This window comes from Pongo abelii, chromosome 2 (assembly GCF_028885655.2).
Source record: "Pongo abelii isolate AG06213 chromosome 2, NHGRI_mPonAbe1-v2.0_pri, whole genome shotgun sequence".
Lineage (NCBI taxonomy): Eukaryota > Metazoa > Chordata > Mammalia > Primates > Hominidae > Pongo > Pongo abelii.
Genome location: NC_085928.1, coordinates 164,876,868 through 164,895,113, shown reverse-complemented (window position 1 = coordinate 164,895,113; position 18,246 = coordinate 164,876,868). Strand labels below are relative to the sequence as shown.

The 18,246-nt window shown below is 36.3% G+C and overlaps 1 protein-coding gene across 1 annotated transcript in view; it reads right to left on the bottom strand.

The window, feature by feature from the left end:
• The window catches only part of MME (membrane metalloendopeptidase), a gene marked incomplete at its 5' end in the record, with an annotated part of 102,187 nt that overhangs the window by 15,854 nt on the left and 68,087 nt on the right, over nt 1-18,246 (bottom strand). The window contains 4 exon segments of the mRNA NM_001133276.1: nt 2,990-3,055; nt 3,160-3,293; nt 4,790-4,909; nt 11,364-11,422. Coding sequence (NP_001126748.1) covers nt 2,990-3,055; nt 3,160-3,293; nt 4,790-4,909; nt 11,364-11,422 — 379 coding nt within the window.

Genomic DNA, 18,246 nt, shown 5'->3' with positions numbered 1-18,246 from the left:
TACCATTTGACCCAGCCATCGTATTACTGGGTATATACCCAAAGGACTATAAATCATGCTGCTATAAAGACACATGCACATGTATGTTTATTGCGGCACTATTCACAATAGCAAAGACTTGGAACCAACCCAAATGTCCAACAATGATAGACTGGATTAAGAAAATATGGCACATATACACCATGGAATACTATGCAGCCATAAAAAATGATGAGTTCTTGTCCTTTGTAGGGACATGGATGAAACTGGAAATCATCATTCTCAGTAAACTATCGCAAGGACAAAAAACCAAACACTGCATGTTCTCACTCATAGATGGGAATTGAACAATGAGAACACATGGACACAGGAAGGGGAACATCACACTCTGGGGACTGTTGTGGGGTGGGGGGAGGGGGGAGGGATAGCATTAGGAGATATACCTAATGCTAAATCACGAGTTAATAGGTGCAGCACACCAGCATGGCACATGTATACATATGTAACTAACCTGCGCATTGTGCACATGTACCCTAAAACTTAAAGTATAATAATAATAATAAGAAAAAAAAGAAAATGTGGAGACACCCTGGAATACTATGCAGCCATAAAAAGGAATAGGATCATGTTAACTGCAGAAACATGGATGGAGCGGGAAGCCATTATCTTTAGCAAACTAACACGGGAACAGAAAACCAAATATTACATGTTCTCGCTTATAAATGGGAGCTAAATGATGAGAACACATGGACACATAAAGGGAAACAGCAGACACTGAGCCTGTCATAGGGTGGAGGGTGGGAGGAGGGAGAGGATCAGGAAAAATAACTAATGGGTACTGGGCTTAATACCTGGATGATGAAATAACCTGTAATACAAACCTTCATGACACAAGTTTACCTATATAACAAATCCACAATTGTACCTCTGTACTTAAAGTTAAATCAAAAAACACATATTTCTTCCTTAGAAGGAAAGACTAACAAATGTTTACGTTTATAATCTATGTGTATTTGAGAGAATCTAAACCTCTATGTATGTTTATAATCTATATGTGTGTGTTCATGTATATAATCTATGTGGCATCTTGTGGTTTCCTATTTATAAATGACAAGAAATCAACAACAACAACAAAAAAAAGATATGTGTGAGCAAAATACCCAATGCTAGGAAAACAATATCCCAAAAGGATTAGAGATAACAATTTATGGTACTTACACAGGACAAGAATGGAAACCCCCAAGATTCACAGAGTAGATTCTTATCTCAGCAGTTGAGAATAATGTCCCTAGACTGAACACTGTCCCCATCCCAACCAATAAAGTTACAAAAGCAAGACCCAAAAGGATCAAACCATTTTCAAGGAATTTAACTGTATCCTAAAATAAAGCTCAAGAATATTTATAAGAACAAAAGAACACCCAGCACCCAAAGAGGTAAAATGTGGCCAGCCACAGTGGCTCATGCCTGTATTCCCAGCACTTTAGGAGGCCAAGGCAGGTGATCGCTTGATGTCAGGAGTCTGAGACCAGCCTGGCCAACATGGCGAAATCCCATCTCTACTATGAATACAAAAATTAGCCAGGCATGGTGGCACATGCCTGTAATCCCAATTACTTGGGAGGCTGAGGCAGGAGAATCGCTTGAACCCAGGAGGTAGAGGTTGCAGTGAGCCGAGATTGTGCCACTGCATTCCAGCCTGGGTGACAGAATGAGACTCCATCTCAAAAAAAAAAAAAAAAAAAAAAGAGGTGAAATGCACAATGTCTGGCATCGAGTAAAAAAATTACTAAACATTCAAAGCAGCAGCAATCTACCACGCCCCTGGAACTGGTTGGTCTCATTCTTTTGGAAACCTTGTAGCTGACTTAATCTCCCAAGCTTCACATGCTGATCATCTTCGGTCACTGCCAAATTGCAGGCCCCATCAGTCACCTCTTCCTCCACTTCTCTGGTGCTTCCTCTTCCCTGACCCAACCATTGATGTTCTCCTCCTCCACTCTAATACAAACATTTCTATAATGAACAAATGACTCTACATCCTCATTCACTCCACTGATCATTCCATCCATCCTTGTCTTAGAGAAGCCTAGTTCTAGCCTAGGAACAACTTGTTCCTTGTGACCTCTCAAGTAGACGCTGCTCGTTCTCCTACATATGGGCTACTTTATAGTTGAGAAAAACACTCAAAATCATCCTCATTCCTCTTTGTTGCTTCCTAGACCATCATTCCTCCACCCTTTTATGAAATTCCCTGCTTTTTCTTATGCACATGGCATCCACCAGTCTATCTTTTAACCCTTGCTCAGATCCTCAAGTAATGACCTTTCATAAAGCATTCCTTGCTTTATCTCCAGCTCTTTGAATAGTGCCAAACCTATTAAGCCTCAGTGAATATGTACTGAATGCAAGAATGAATGGAAGGCTAAATGGGATTCTAAGGGACGCTCCACTGTTAATAGTCCTCTGTGTATAATAGTGTGGTTGACTACAAGGCCATGTGCTGGAACCATATCACTTCAGTCCCTTACTGTGTCATATATGAACTATGGTTTAATATGCCTGTGGTTTACATTGATTTTTGTTCCCAAATGCTACTTCACCTGCTACAAAACTGAAGGTCCTGTTTCTTATATTGGTCAATGACCCTGAAATAATCCTTCTTATGGGACATTTCTTCTAATAAAAATTATTCCAGAGATTATTTCTTAGAAAAATGTTGTCTCCTTTGTGAACCTGCTCTCTCCTCATTTTCAGCTGATAGAATATTCCATGTTTTCTCTTCTTCTTGGCTCTTTGCAAACTTGTGTTCAGCTCCGTCACATCAATGTATTGACCCTTATGGTTAGCATATTCACAACTCTTTCTCCTCATATTTTTTTCCATTTTCTATTCATCATTTACTACTTATATTATATGAGTTTCTTTTTTTGCAAAAGGTTTTAAATGAATTATTAAATATGAGAAACACTCTAAATCACTAAAATGGAAAGAAAATCTTTTTACTTACTCTGTATGCTTGACCAAGACCTCCATTATCAGCAATGTTTTCTCCCAGTGTATTAATTCCATTGAGCTGTTAAAAAAGACACTTTATTAGGATTGTTAAAAAAAAAACACCAATAATACACTTAAGATTGAACATGTCTAAAACTTTTCAAGAGAATGCTAATGACATACGTGCTGTCCACCTGCCAGGTCCCAGGAAAAGTTTCCATACTGATACACCATGCACTGGGATTGCTCCTTAAAGTTACTTGCAGACTGTTGAGTCCACCAGTCAACGAGGTCTCCATCTTTGTTAAAGTTTCTGCCTATAATGTATTTATTTAAGTAAAATGGGAATTCATTGCAACAAGAATTATAAGATATCTTTAATTCAAAGTGCAAGGACTGAAATACTGCTGTGTGATAGAACATTAAATTAGGCAGATGATGAGAGAAACTGTCATCCCTCCTCATCACGGAGTTGGCAAAGCCTGGACTGCCAGAGCTTTCTTTGCTAAAGCGTCTCAGCATTGACCCAGACATTTCTCCCATTTGGCTCTTGATATCTCAGAAGAGGCCGCCAGACAAAATATTCTTGAAGTTATGCCTTGTTCTGTTGAATGGTTTTTACCTGAACCAAGTCTGTTTAGTTTGATATTTTGAGATTTTTAAAATGGTCAGCTTTTTATTCTGGCATTTTTATATTCCTGGACCCTTCATAGGACACTGTGGGCTCATAGTTTCCCTCTACTTCAAGCACACAGAAAGTCTTTAAAAAAAAAAAAAAAGTCTTTTTCTCCTATAGCTTCTCTGCCAACCATAAACTACATCGATCTTTCTCCCTTATGAGCTCCAATTGCATTTATGTGTATCATGTGTTTTGACACAATATTACCATCTTTTTCATATTTGTCTATGATGTAGTGATTAAGAAAACGGCTATGTAGCCAACCTACTTGAACTCACCTCCTGGTTCTACCAGTTCCTATCTTTGTATCTTTGGGCAAAACTTTCATGTGTTTTTATTTTTTTCCACTTGGAAAACAGAAACAGTATTAGAACCTACCTGTAAAGACTGTTGCGTAGTTTGAGTTAATACACACTTAGTAAGTCTTTTTAAGAATTCTAACATTTCTGTCTCTTTTTCTTTCTCTGGCTCTCTAAAATGGGGATTAAGTATTTTCTCTCTATTGTTCTCTTTCTGCTTTCTTTCCATTTGTGAACGAAATTTGTCACAGATTTAACTATCACCTCTTTACATATTTCATGTCTTTATTCCTCTCAGGAATTCATCTTTGATTGAAACTCTAAATTGATTTTGCCATTTAGGGTGGCATTTAATTGCCTAACTGTTTGCAAGGACTTGAACTAGGTAGTAGGTACAAGACGAAAAAAAAAAAGGTCTCTTAAGCAGCTTAAGGGTCTTATGAGCACTTGGAGAGGCAATATCTTCTGATTTTACATCTGATTTTAAGACATAGACATGCAGCCTGTCCTTTAAGAGTATGACAAGATACGTCATATACAATCAGGAAACTAAGACCAAGTATTATCACTGCTGCTGACAAACGCCATAGTATTTTCCCAATGGGAATATTTACTTCATTCTGCCAGAGCGTAAAGCACACATTGCTTACCTCACTATGAGAATTTTTTGATCTCTTTAAGCAACAATTTAAAGGGAAAATTGAAAGTGTGGTGAAAATTAGAGAAATGATACATGTTTGAATAAATGTAGCTTTGTAGTAATAAATTATAATAACTCTTAATCAAATTTATGAGCATATACCTCAGCCAAAGGAAAATGTCAACTGCACTTTACCATTGTCATCGAAGCCATGGGTGATTTCGTGTCCTATGACCATGCCGATGCCCCCATAGTTCAATGAGTTGGACTGCTGGGCACTAAAGAAGGGGGGCTGCAGAATGCCGGCTGGGAAGACTACAAGGAGAGAAGATAGTTAGAGATTATTTGTGGCATAAGTTTTTAAAAATTTTTATTTTCTTAGCGACAGTCCTCCCTCCTCAGCCTCCTGAGTAGCTGGGACTACAGGCGCATGCCACCATGGCATTATTCAGTGATGGCAGGCTTGGGGTTGGCTTTGTGCTTGCTAAGCTGCTGTTCACTATGTCAGTTTCGCTTAGTTATATACAAAAACCTTCTGTAATAGAAACCAATGCAGGCATTTTATTATGGATGACAACAGAGTTCACCCTGGAGTGGTGCTATAATCTATGATTTATCATCACGATTCACTTTACAAACTAAGACTGTTTTGTGCTGTAAGGAGTTTGAAACAAAGGGAAGTTATGACCTTCATTCAGAAGGTCCTTTCCGCCTTATAAATATTTGGAAGAAATAGTTACTCAATAACACCAATATTATTTTTAATGTTATTGCAGAAATTGTATCCATCTACAATAATATCTTAAATAAATACTGCCACTCAATTGAAGGTATACCTCAATCACATAACCTTACCTTATTTTCATCAAGGCACTTATGACTACCTCATATTCTATTTATTTCTTTATGATCACCGTCCTTCCTTTTCCTGTCTGCCCTAATCCTACCCCAGCTCCTCAAATATTAGCCCTTTGAGAGCAGAGATTTGTGTGTCTGTACATACATTTGTTTATTTTTTGATTTCATACATTTTTCTAGTTCATTATCTAAATGTCTAAAATTGAACAATGCCTAAAACTAGAATAGTACCTGGAACATAATCAGGGCTCAGGAAATGTGCTGAATCAATGAATAATCAATGACAAATAAATGAATGATCACCCTAACTTACTAATGTGTCCTACAGAGTTTAGTGAATAAATAAATGAATTGTAGTTTTCAGTATGTCTACTCTGACATCTGCGTTAACTTGCTAACTTTCTCCATTCAGATGTCTCACAAACGTGTTATATTTAATGCATCAAACATCAAATTCATTTTCCCCTCTAGGCCCTCACTCTTTGTATTATTTCTGCTAATGGCACTTGAAGGGTCTCTATCAGCAAAAGTAAATGTTTCTACTTATCTTAGATGCCTCCTTTCTTTTACAGTCTTTTACAAGTCTGCTTAGGCAGAGGCTGGGTGAGGTAGCTTTCAGGAGCATCTTATCTTCTCCTGTCAGTATTACTGTTCACACATACTCTCATTCCTTGTCTCAGGAATGACTTAATTTCCTAATCAGTCTCCCACTTTCTCTCTCACCCAACTACAATCTATTCTAAATCTAATCTACTCTCTGAATCTATCCTGTAGCCAGATTAAAGACAACTCTGGGCATCATCATTCTCCTGCTAAAAATCTTTGGAAGGCTTACCATTGCTCTCTAGCTAAACACATCTTTCTGGCCTATGGCTCCAGGGTCCTCTCCCACCTCTCCATCTCCATCATACCCTCCCCTTCCCTGTCCCATTCCAGTATCCTCTTATAATGTATACTCTCATGAAATATATTTCACTATTTCTGAAATATACTAATAATGTGTCTTAAATACTAATAAAAGATGGAGAGTATCTTCCCTTGGAATATATTTCCCCTGTTTAATGAAATTTTGGGTCATGTTATTTAGAGGTAACTAATCTTTGATCTTAGAAAGAAATTAAAATTAAATTAATTAAATGTTCATAGTTCAGTAATTCTATCTTTAATGGCTTAAATCTCTAGCATCCACGGAATAACTGAAACATTACTTTCTGTAATTAAAAAAAAAACCTTCAGTATCAACACCTATTAAGTGCAAAGCCCTGGGTCATTGCTATGCAGGACATTAAGAATATAAAACAAGGGCCCTGACCTTAAGAAATTTAAGATCTAGTTAACACAGAGTAGCACATGTTATTTCTTTGTCTTTCAGGTGGGCTGAACACAATATAACCTCGTAAGGGCTTCAGGGATAAATATTAGATATTTACAGAGAAGACTTCAAAAAGCATCTGAGCAATTTAATTGCTCTCCAGACCTCTACAAAAATTTGGAAAGTTGCCATAACATTCAAATGACACGACAACAAAAAAGTACTTTTGTCCTTAGAGAATTTTTATGAAAGTTATACCTCACGTGTAGCAGCCTGAGCTAAATGGAGCCATGAACTTATTTTTAGCTTAAAGTATAAAAATTATGTGCAGTACCTCATTAACTTAAAGTGAATACTATCTCCCACACTATGTACTTTGATTAAAATCCACCCATTATATAAAATGCTGTTATGAAATGTGCTATCAAGACTAAATATTAACTATAAAGATCCTACTGCTTTAATCATACCCTGATATGCCATTCTTCAGGCAAGTGATAAGACTTTTATGGTTCTTATTAAATATTAGTCTTCAAGTTCAACTTTGCTAATTATGACCTCCCCTTTTACTTTGTCAGCTAAATCTCTGTAAGGAGGATTTTCCCCACTAGCCTTATTGCTGTTACCTAGTAGGCGTCACAACTGTTGTGTATAACCAACTGCTTAGTTGTGCATTTTTTATGTTCACGATTGTCAACAAGTTAGTTAATTAAATAAGTCATTGGGCCATGAAACAAAAGACTGTGTCTCCTCTTCCCCCTTTTTTTGCCTCCCCAGCACAACTTCTGTGGTTTATTTTTTGAAGGCTGCTAGCAATTCAATTTTAGAATATTTCATATGAAGCCTAAGGCAGCAAGGCAGCAATTAAGTATTTTTTTTGGTGGAAAATAATTAAACTTTTTTTTTTTTTTTTTTTTTTGAGACAGGGTCTTACTCTGTCACACAGGCTGAAGTGCAGTGGTGTGACCTTGGCTTACAGCAACCTCCACTTTTCAGGCTCAAGAAATCCTCCCACCTCAGCCTCTCAAGTAGCTGAGACCACAGGCATGCACCACCATGCCCAGTTAATTTTTTGTAGTTTTTGGTAGAGATGGGGTTTTACAATGTTGCCCAGGCTGGTATCAACTCCTGAGCTCAAGTAATCAGCCCACCTCAGCTTTCCAAACTACTGGGATTAAAGGCATGAGCCACCATGCATAGTCTAAACATTCTTTTTATATTAAATGGAGTAACAATATGTTTGGAAACAGTCTTAATTTTCAAGTCTGAAAATAAAACTCCTAAGAATAAATAAGGCAATTTAGAAAATTTAACTATCTCAAGGTATTTATTTCGACATAGACTGAACACACTAAAGAACTTATACATTCGAGAAATTAAAAAAATTGATTTAAAAGATCCTTTCTGCAATTTTAATGAAACAGTAGAATACACTAAATTATTTCCTTGACTGAGATTTTAAGGTTTAATTAGATGACGGAACAGCACCTAGAACTTACAGAGAACCATATGACAAAACATTGAAGCGCAGCTTTCCTAATGTCATGGCACGGAGGCCTTCTAGAGCTCCATGAAGTAAACATGCAAGGAAGAGGAACAGTGGATTAAGCACTTTTAGTTTGCCTTCTTTCTTGGAAATTGACTTTTTTGTTGATATGAAGAGTAGGAATGCATACAAATTGGAATGTAGCCTACATGTGTGAGTTCTAACAAAATGGTGAAAACTGAATTAAGGAGTAGAAATTATTGATATGAGTAAGTCTCTATATAACAAAACAAGTTCTTTTTTTAACATAACAACATAAAATGACCAATCCCGTGAGAAAGTGTATGCAGTCTAATTTGGAGTATTTGTATGTCTATGTGTGTGTGTGGAGGGAAGGGCTCACTTACATGGCACATGCTACTCTATACCAACCCTAATTTTATAATGGACATTATCTCAAATCCATTAAGACAGTGTTGCAGAAGACATGTATATAGGTAGGTATGTGTGTATTTATATACATACACACATTTCTCTTTCTTTCTTTTTTTTTTTTGAGACAGAGTTTTACTTTGTCACCCAGGCTGGAGTAGAGTGGCATGATCTCAGCTCATTGCAACCTCTGCCTCCTGGGTTCAAGCGATTCTCGTGCCTCAGCCTTCCGAGTAGCTGGGATTACAGGCACCCACCACCACACTGGGCTAATTTTTGTATTTTTAGTAGAGATGGGGTTTCACCATGTTGGCCAGGCTGGTCTCGAACTCTTGACCTCAGGTGATCCACCCACCTTAGCCTCCCAAAGTGCTGAGATTACAGACATGAGCCACCGCACCCAGCCCACATAAACATTCCTATCAAGAAAAAAGATGGAGATTTGACTCTTCAACTATTTTTAGTTAAGACAATCCCCACTTTGAAGATTTAAATTGTGAAAGGAAAAAAGTGTACATTTCAAGGATTTCCCTTCTTCTGTTGTTCAAGAAGCAGACAAGCATATGAAAAGAGGTTAACAAGTTTTCTTATTTTATATTTCCATTGGATCCTTATTTTAAGGATCTTGGAAAAGGTCTTTTTTACATATTCAGAATTGTTATTATAGCTAATTCTTGATTTACCAGAGGATTATTGTCTATTTTGTGAAATAGACCACTATTGGGTCACTTTTACCTTCTTTTTCCTTTTTCTGTGTGCTTCTTTGGTTTCAGGACATTATACTCAAAATGAAAATATTTTCAGCTCTTCTCTGATCAGGGAATCCTTGAAGTGGGCCAATTTTGAGCCACCTCCAGGGACTTGGGGTAATTCAGAATCAAACAAGGTCCTGTCTTGGCATAAATGCCTGAGCCTACTCTAGAGAAGGGCTGAAGGACTGAACATACCAGAGTGGTCCTACTGAGGATGCACCAGCATCAGGTCCGATAGGATCCAGGGTCCTCCCTGGGCTGGACTGAAATGAAGCTGCATCCCTTATTCTGCTCTAATGCAGCACTAAGGGGTCTAAGTTGCCTTCCTTTGACTTGGGATTCCATTGAAAGTTAATTATTACATTTGTCTCAGTACCAAATGAACTAGACACTGACAGAACTACTGAATATTAAAAAGAGGGCTTCAAAATGAAGACTCTCTAGAGATAAAGGCATTTTAAAACAAGATCTGAATGGTTTCAAATAATATATTATAAAGGACTGACTGCAAAGGTTCTGAGGAGTTGATTATTAAGCATGTTCTGGTACGGGTTTGGGTAATCATTTCCCTAGCCAGAAAACATTAGCTTAGACTTCGAGCTAAGTAATTTTAAGCCAAGTAAACATATCTTACTTATTATTTATATGTTATACAAAACAATCTTTTCTGGTTACCTTATATAATTCAGTTTCAGGTCATGTACCAAGGTAAATTCCAGGTGGATTCAGGTTTTACTCCAAAAATAGAAATCATAAAAATACTAGAAGAAAATGTAGATAACTTCTTAACCTAACTCTTTTTAGACTTGAAAGCAACGGGGAAAGGTATAATCAAACTTTAACATAAAAATATACAATTTATTTTAAGGTAAGTTTTTTTTAGCCAATGATAAATATCTTGTAAGATTTTTTATAATTTCTAATCTAATTGGTAATAGAATTCAATAAAAATGAGGCTTACAACAGACTGAGATATAAGAAGAATGGTTTAGAATAATGCTGAGATTATCTTCTCTCTTAATTCTAGACCACGTTTAGAAATGAAGGTCAGGACTGAGTGCAGCTGGAGTACTAAGTGCACCTGCAGAAGCTTGTTCTACTATTTGTTTAGAATATTTCTGGCAGTACTGAATCAGTTGAGTATCTTTCTAATGCTAAAAACCCTTTGAAAAAAAATGAGCCAATGTATGTGATAAGTGATATATGTGAACCAATGTATGTTCAAAGATGTCCAGGCCTTCCCAAGAAGGGGAAAATATTTTTGTCATATTATGTCATTCAGTTATTCATCATATATGATAATTTATTCATGTGTTAATGTATGTATATGTCTGTAATAATACTATAAGTGAACTTATGAAATTTTTTTCTTTTTTGATCAATTGTGGCTAGGTGAATACAATTTCATATGATTCAATCGAATATAATTGAGATTCCAACTTTCTAAACCCCTTGGAACCTTCCTGAATGAAGATGACATAGAATAGGATCATCTCTCACAGAGCCAGCATACAGAATTGCCAGGAAGACTGGATCTGTGAAAAGTTGGCTCTTGAAACCTTATTTAAGAAGCTAATGCTTAATGAGTCTTAAAGTCAATATGACTTTATGTAGATATATTCAAGGGACTTTAAAAAAGATAATTAGAAATAAAATAAAAATATTTAGAAAAAAGATAAACCATTTTAGATATAAATAAGAATATTGTAAAAGAAACAAAACTACTTAACGTGATTTGTACTAATCTGAATTTTCCCATTATAGTGAAAGAAGGTACACGGATGCATTTACTTTCAAGAAATGTATTCAATAGATGAATAACTCAGCCTCAGCTGTGCTTGTTTAGAGGTATTGTAATTGGTCATACAATGCACTACAGGTTGGGAACAATAGAGAAATATTAAATAAGTATTTAAGAATACACCTTACCTATCTGATTTCTTCCTGAAGAGTAAAATGCATTGACTACAGCTGCTCCACTTATCCACCTGTAGAAAACATAAGAATTCATTACAAATGATACTGTATTATCTGATTCAACCCACTCACACAATTAAAGCATTATTACCATTCCTAGATGAATCTTAACTTTCTGTTTGAAACATGATCAACAAATTAAAATTAGTTCACTAGGTGAGAGCTCATTTGAAAGCATTTCTATTTCTTGAAAAACATCAGAATATATTCAAGTCTGTAATCTTTTATTTTATTTGCATGGATTTTTATGGAGGCCTCTGATGTTGCAAAACCTATTAAAATGTATCACTTCAGAAATTGCAATGGGTTAAGATTGTATTGAAATTTATTTAGCTTTATGTTCCTGATACTAGGTAACTATGACAACGATTCTGGAGCAGTTGACAGAATACTGAAGTGTGGGTCATTAAAACTTCAGATCCAAGTATATTAAAAATAGTTAATTCCTGGTTTACAAAGAACCTTTTTGGGAACTAAGATATCTCAAGTAGTTGGGTTAGAGTAATATGTCTCTGATTATTGCCATTTAAAAGTGTTTTAAAAAAATACAACATTCCAGCTAATTGAGCAAAGATTTATTTTTGTATGACTTTAAAATGAAACCCGGGTCATTCTTAAGTAGATTTGTCGGTCTGTCTGTCTGTCTATACCATGTCTAAGGCTCTGTATAGAAACTAGAGATTTTATAAAATACAGTTCCTGACTTCAGGAGACACTAGTTTAGTTGAGGAGATGAGAAAAATGCATAAATAACTATAGGCTGAATGAGAAAATGGAAAAAAATGGCTCCCAGATGATAATTTGAGGGATGAGGATAGGAGCCAAAGTTCCCATGTCTCTCTGCTCAGATGTTATGAAGACTGCATATTAATAATCATGTGTTAAGAAATTTTGTGCAACAGGACTAAAGTTCTCATCTTAGTAGACTATTACATATATTGTTACTTGCTCATTGGAAAAATGGATACTGCTTGACTTCAGATAACCTCTTAAATGTCAGCACATATGCATACATTTAAGGTAGTCATAGATCATCATCCAATGGCTTCACTGCAGTTGTTCTACTTTCATGGCAACTGTTAGTATGACAATTATCCTACTCACAGAAGGGGTGTACAGTAATTAGCACAATTAGGTTACATCAGAACTGTTTCTAGACCCTGCTCTGCCAGGTGAGCTGTACAAAGTAGGCTTTAGTTACAATGTCACTTTAGTTACAATGTCAGTAACTATTTTGGGCTGTCAGAAGTGAATTTTATTTTGATCTCTTAAAAATAACTAGCACAGGGCAATATATAACAACTGACTGATAAATTCTAAGAATGGGTTTTGTCTACAACAACTTATTAAGACTTTTTATATAAAGGATTTGAGACTTAAAAAATTTAGTTAACATTTCTGTGAATTTTTCTTTAGGAAGAAAATAAGCTTGGAGAGGGGGAAGAATGATTGATCAATGTGTTTCTTCCTTAGTTTGTTACTGCTGTTGTTTTAAATCGAGAAAGCATTTTTAAACAGGATTGGGGGGACTGATAATATCAGTCCTCCTTAACTTCATCACAGCCGAGTCATCAGTATTTTAATATTTCTTGCAGGTTGATGATTACAACAATATAATTTTATTTGTTTTAATTAAACTCTATTTGCTTCCCACGTAATTTGTGGTGACTCACAAGAAAAACATGTATGTGTAAACCCAGGGATATTAGACTAAAATTGAGAGATCAGAAACTATGTAGAACAAATAGATTGCGTTTACATGACTACGAAGTATTATAAAAGAAAATAAACAAAAATCATGATTAGGAAATATATTATGACTATGTTTATATATATTCAGACAGTTACTATAATTCAGGTTCAGATGTGATTCCAAGCTGTCTGGCAAGAAGGTCAAAATGGAAAATGTGCTCTTACTACTCCTAGGGGGAAACATTGTTCCTTGCATGATTTCTAAAAGGTAATTCTGATGTGTCCTCGACATTTTCATAGCAAACATGGCAGCAAATTTTTTAAGTAAACAGCTTATAGTTATTAAAATTTTAATTGCTATAAAAGTTAATTTAACAGGTATCTGGGTCCCAGTGGTTTTAGGGCTCAGTTTCTCAATTGCGAACTTCTGGTTTAGTGACAGTGAATTCTACATGGGCTTTTACAGGTAATTACAAATAACAGTTGCACATTTTTTTGGCTCTGGACTAGTCAAAAATCCTAATATTGAAATAGAAGAGGTGCCAATCCAAGTTGTTTTTAAATTGTTATTACAGAGGAGAGGAAGAGGATATATGAAATTAATGTTTCAGATAACAATAGATCACAAAAGTGGGACACGAATGAAGTTTATATATTATCCATCTTGTGTCTGTCGCTTTTGTAAAAATAAATGTCATACCTTTTGTTTTAGTGCTTTTCTGCTCTTCTGTTACATTACATTGAGGGCTTCAAGATTGCATTTTGATTTATGTTTGCAAATTTCCAGCAGGGAGAGTTTTGCATATTAAAATGTCCACTGTGAATTATACCATAAAGAAAATAGGTAGCTATTTATGACCACCGAACATTCAAATAAAATTAGAATTATGGCGGTTGGGTTTACACAGCACTGGTGTGTAGTATTTGCCTTTTCTTCTTTGAGATCTTTCTTGATGTGCCCTCAAACCGGTCTGGGGAATTACCAAAAGCACAGGACATTTTGTCCCTGGTAATAATCAGAACTGGAAGTACTGTGATTAGATCATTACATCTTAAATAAGGTGATGATAACAGCTATAGACTGAATGTCTAATATTTGTGATCAATCACGAAATATCTCTCAATGTTAATATAAAAGCTAAATTAACAGGGCCAACTAAACAGTGATGTAACAAAAACTGTAAGTTCTTTTGGTTTGAATGCAATCCAAATTTGATGCTGACTGGCAGCACAGAGAAGAGAAAATTCACAAAGAGAAAGTGAAATGGTAGTGATTCTTGCCCTAAAATAATAGATAGTGTAGGTTACCTGAAGATACCTTTAAAGTGTGGAGGCCAAACACTAATAGCCTCCACAGAGCAGTATCAGACTTGAGAGATGAACCCCTGTTCTTCCATTTCTCATCCTTCCTCTGGTGGTCTGTATGCATACAAATGTGGGGATGTATGTGGTATAAAGTGAAGAGTGGGGAAGCAGGAAGGAAGACACCTTATTTTTAATTTATGAGATGTAATTTTGTCAGGTAAGCTTATTCTCATTTGCGGGCATTTGGCAGTAAAAGAAAGAGGGGCCACTAGAAGCAGTATGGCCCTCAAAGCTGAGCTAACAATGTGGGTGGGGAATAGAACTGAAATATACTTGACAGAGGAACCAGGTGTTTCTCTTGTATCTCTTATTGCCCTGAAGAAGCTTAGTGCTGATGAAAGTGTGCAGAAATAATTTTTATAGCTAGGAAGAAAAGCAGAAGACAACAGACTGATCCTATAGCCTTTTGGGTATAATAAACCCACTAGATTGCAAAAGCACCTAGAATAAATTTTTTTTCACCCACTCTTGTGTAACTTAAAAACTGAAAACAACAAAAGTGTTAGTGAGCCTTTACTGCCAGTGTTCAATTTCTCAGCATTTAGTAGTCTCAAAGCAACTCCTTTGAAATCAGCAGTGCAATACGATAGTTTTTCTGTGTCTTCCTCCAGTCCCCTGGGTGGAAAGAATTCTTATCTTGTAATCACAATAATCACTCTAATCCTTTACATTTATCAATATTCTCTCATCAAGACTTTGAAGTTTTCCATGTACTTTTATTCATCTTTCAAACCATCCATATATTTGCAGGTATAGAAACTGAGGCACAATATGGTTATTAAACTCTTTCCTAATACACCTACAAATTACGTTATATAACTGGGAAAATTATATTTAAACTAAGAAGAATAGGAACCTGCTCACCTTGCAATCAAATCTCCTACTCCTAAGCTGTTGATCTGCACTATATACGAAATTTCATTACAGGGATTAATGCCATTTTCTTGCCATCCTCTTTAAAAATGAAGATGACCATTTCTTACTACTATGTCACACTGGTTACTATTTAATGAGCACTTAAGTTATGTTCTAGGTGCATTATACAACATACAACACAACCATGCAGGACAAAAGTGAAGTCATTATCACCAGATTATAAAGGAAAAATTCTAGGTTCAGAGCTTAGGAGGCAAAGCAGGAATTCTGACTCAGGTCTACTCCCCTCACCCCCTGACTCCATAGCACAGGCTCTTCCCAATGATCCATAAGTGTAACTTTTTACCCAAAGGCAAAAGCACAGTAGGACCAAAGAACTTCTATTGTTGCATATGGTTGTTAACATAACTGAAGCACTCCGGGTGACTTACCTGAATCTGTCTGAGGCTAGGACTTTCATTCTGACACTAAACTGAGAGAAGCCACTTCTCTTTCAACAAAAGGTAATGGAAAATTACTACTGCTTTCCTAGATGTTACCAGTTGTTTGTGTGTAGTTCTGTTTGGCAACAAGGCATAATCTTTTTAGTCTTTGCTAACCTTATATATGTGTACATGCACATATATGCGCATACACACTTGGTGTGCTTTATTTCGGAGAGATTCCCAATTTTGGAGACACTTGGGTGGGTGGATCATTTCTGTCAGAATTTTCTTTGGTGACTTTTCTCCTGATTTAAAGTAATTCTGAGAACTTCCAGGAAAGAACTGAAACCTATTCCATACTATATAACCCTCAGTACTTACATAACTTGAGATAAGACTATTGTCTACCTAGCTCATTAGAAGGTAATTCCATGAAGGCAGGAATACTCCATGTTTTGTTCTTAATTGAATCCTAAGGCTAAGACCAGTGGTGGGAGCATAGTAGGCACTCAGCTATTTGGGCCTTGGTATATCATTGGGTCCTCCAAGCTCTCGGAGTGCTGACCCATTTCATCCTGTGACTCTAGGAGGGCAGAGGGCACCATTGCTATGCACGTCGTAGAGAGTGGTGGCTATCAGAAACTGTGCACCGTTGAATGTTGTCCTTTCAAGAGATGACACTGAAATAAATGTATCAGAATTCTTTTGCAAAGTTCTTTCAGTTTAAATGGAAGTTTAGGACCTTTTAATTGTGTTGTTTGAAGAAGATATTTTTGTTTTGTTTTTAAAAAAGAACTACCTACAATTTCAACCTTTAAATTATTCAGCTTCCTTTTCTAATTCCCCTTCCCCCTCTGGAAAACAAAACAAAGCAAAACAAAACAAAACAAAACAGAATCCCTCATCAAATGCTGACTGAAAAGCAGAAATCTTTTTGCCAATAAAACACATTTTGCTCACAACTCCAAAACACAATGAAAATCTGCAAAGACTCTGTTGGCTTAATGGAAGCATAAAAAGTAAAAATCTAAAATTCTCATCTGTTACAACATGTGCAGAATATGAGGATGCCATGGCAGATACTGACTTGGGAAATTAAAGTGATTTGTTCAAGTTTAGTGTATCTCTTCTTTCTGGCTAATACTTGCTGAGTCAAATAATCCTTTTTACAAATCATCTCCGTCTACATTTATGGAGAGTCATTTGTCTCAAGTGTCCAGTGCTCCGCCTGCCCACCCTCGAGAGACTATCAACTTTCCACTGCTGGGCCATCATATTTATCCATATAAGTTCTGCATAATTATTTTTCCTTTGATACTCAAGTTGAACTATACAGAACTTAGTTAGAAAGAAGGTTGGTTCTAGAAACATTAGTGAAGTGGAAAAATCAGAAGGGATATTTTAGAAAGAAACGAGGTACTTCTCTGCCTGCCGCTTGAGAATGTGTTTTCTTCTCTTGGGTCATTTGATGCGGAGAAGCCAAGGAGGAAAACTTCCTGGCTCTTATGAAAACTTCACAGTAAGGTCCACAGAATTTTAGTGGCAGAAAGAACCTCAGACACATTCTGCAGTCTAGCACAGCCTACTCATTTTATAAATAAGGAAACCGCAGGGCTTTTAAAAGGCCACAGGTAGTGAATGGCAGAACTGGAACACTAAAAGAGTATTAGGCACTCATTGCAGTGGCAAAACTACAGTGTCACTTCCCAGGGTGCCAACTGCTCTGCCATTTTTTGTGGTGCTGGCCTTTCAGGAACTTTCTATATGCACCACGGAGTCACAGATGTTGAGGTGCCAGCTTTAGGGGTTCCACTTATTTCAGAGGTGTGCCACCATCCAATTGCACCAGATTAGAAAAAAAAAACACCATGCTTGAAGCAACCAAAGGGCAGACAGAAATGAGCCAATCATTTTTGTTTTGTTTTTCATGAATCCTCTGCTCACCTCAATATTAATTTAAATGCTGACATATTGATTCCAGAGAATGTTTACTAATAAGTAAAGGTTTAATTGTGGTATGAAAAATTGTGTTTTACTAATAAGTAAAGCTTTGTGGTTTGAAAAAAGTGCTGTTCTAGCACTTTGTTTCCTGGTAATAGCACCAACCAAACCGTGCCTTTCATCAGATTTAATTTTTAATCATCTGCCCCTTAAGATCATAGCCTCCCGAGTAAAGGGCAACATCTTGTTCTCCTCTTTATCATCTATTTTGTTTATCACAGTGCTCTGCACAAGCTAGCTACTCAATAAATGTTTATTGACGTGGCTCCTGTCAATGTCAGTATGCTTTCATTTTGATGCAGAACAGCAAGAGAGACACACCAATGAGATTCCTCTTTGTACTTTATAAAAAGTTAACTCCAGGGCTCAACAGTTATGATTCACAAACACTAGCAACCCTCATCACAATTATATCACAGAAAGTTCCGTCCTGAGAAACTAACAAAATAACATCAAGTCTAAAAACAAGACTCGTT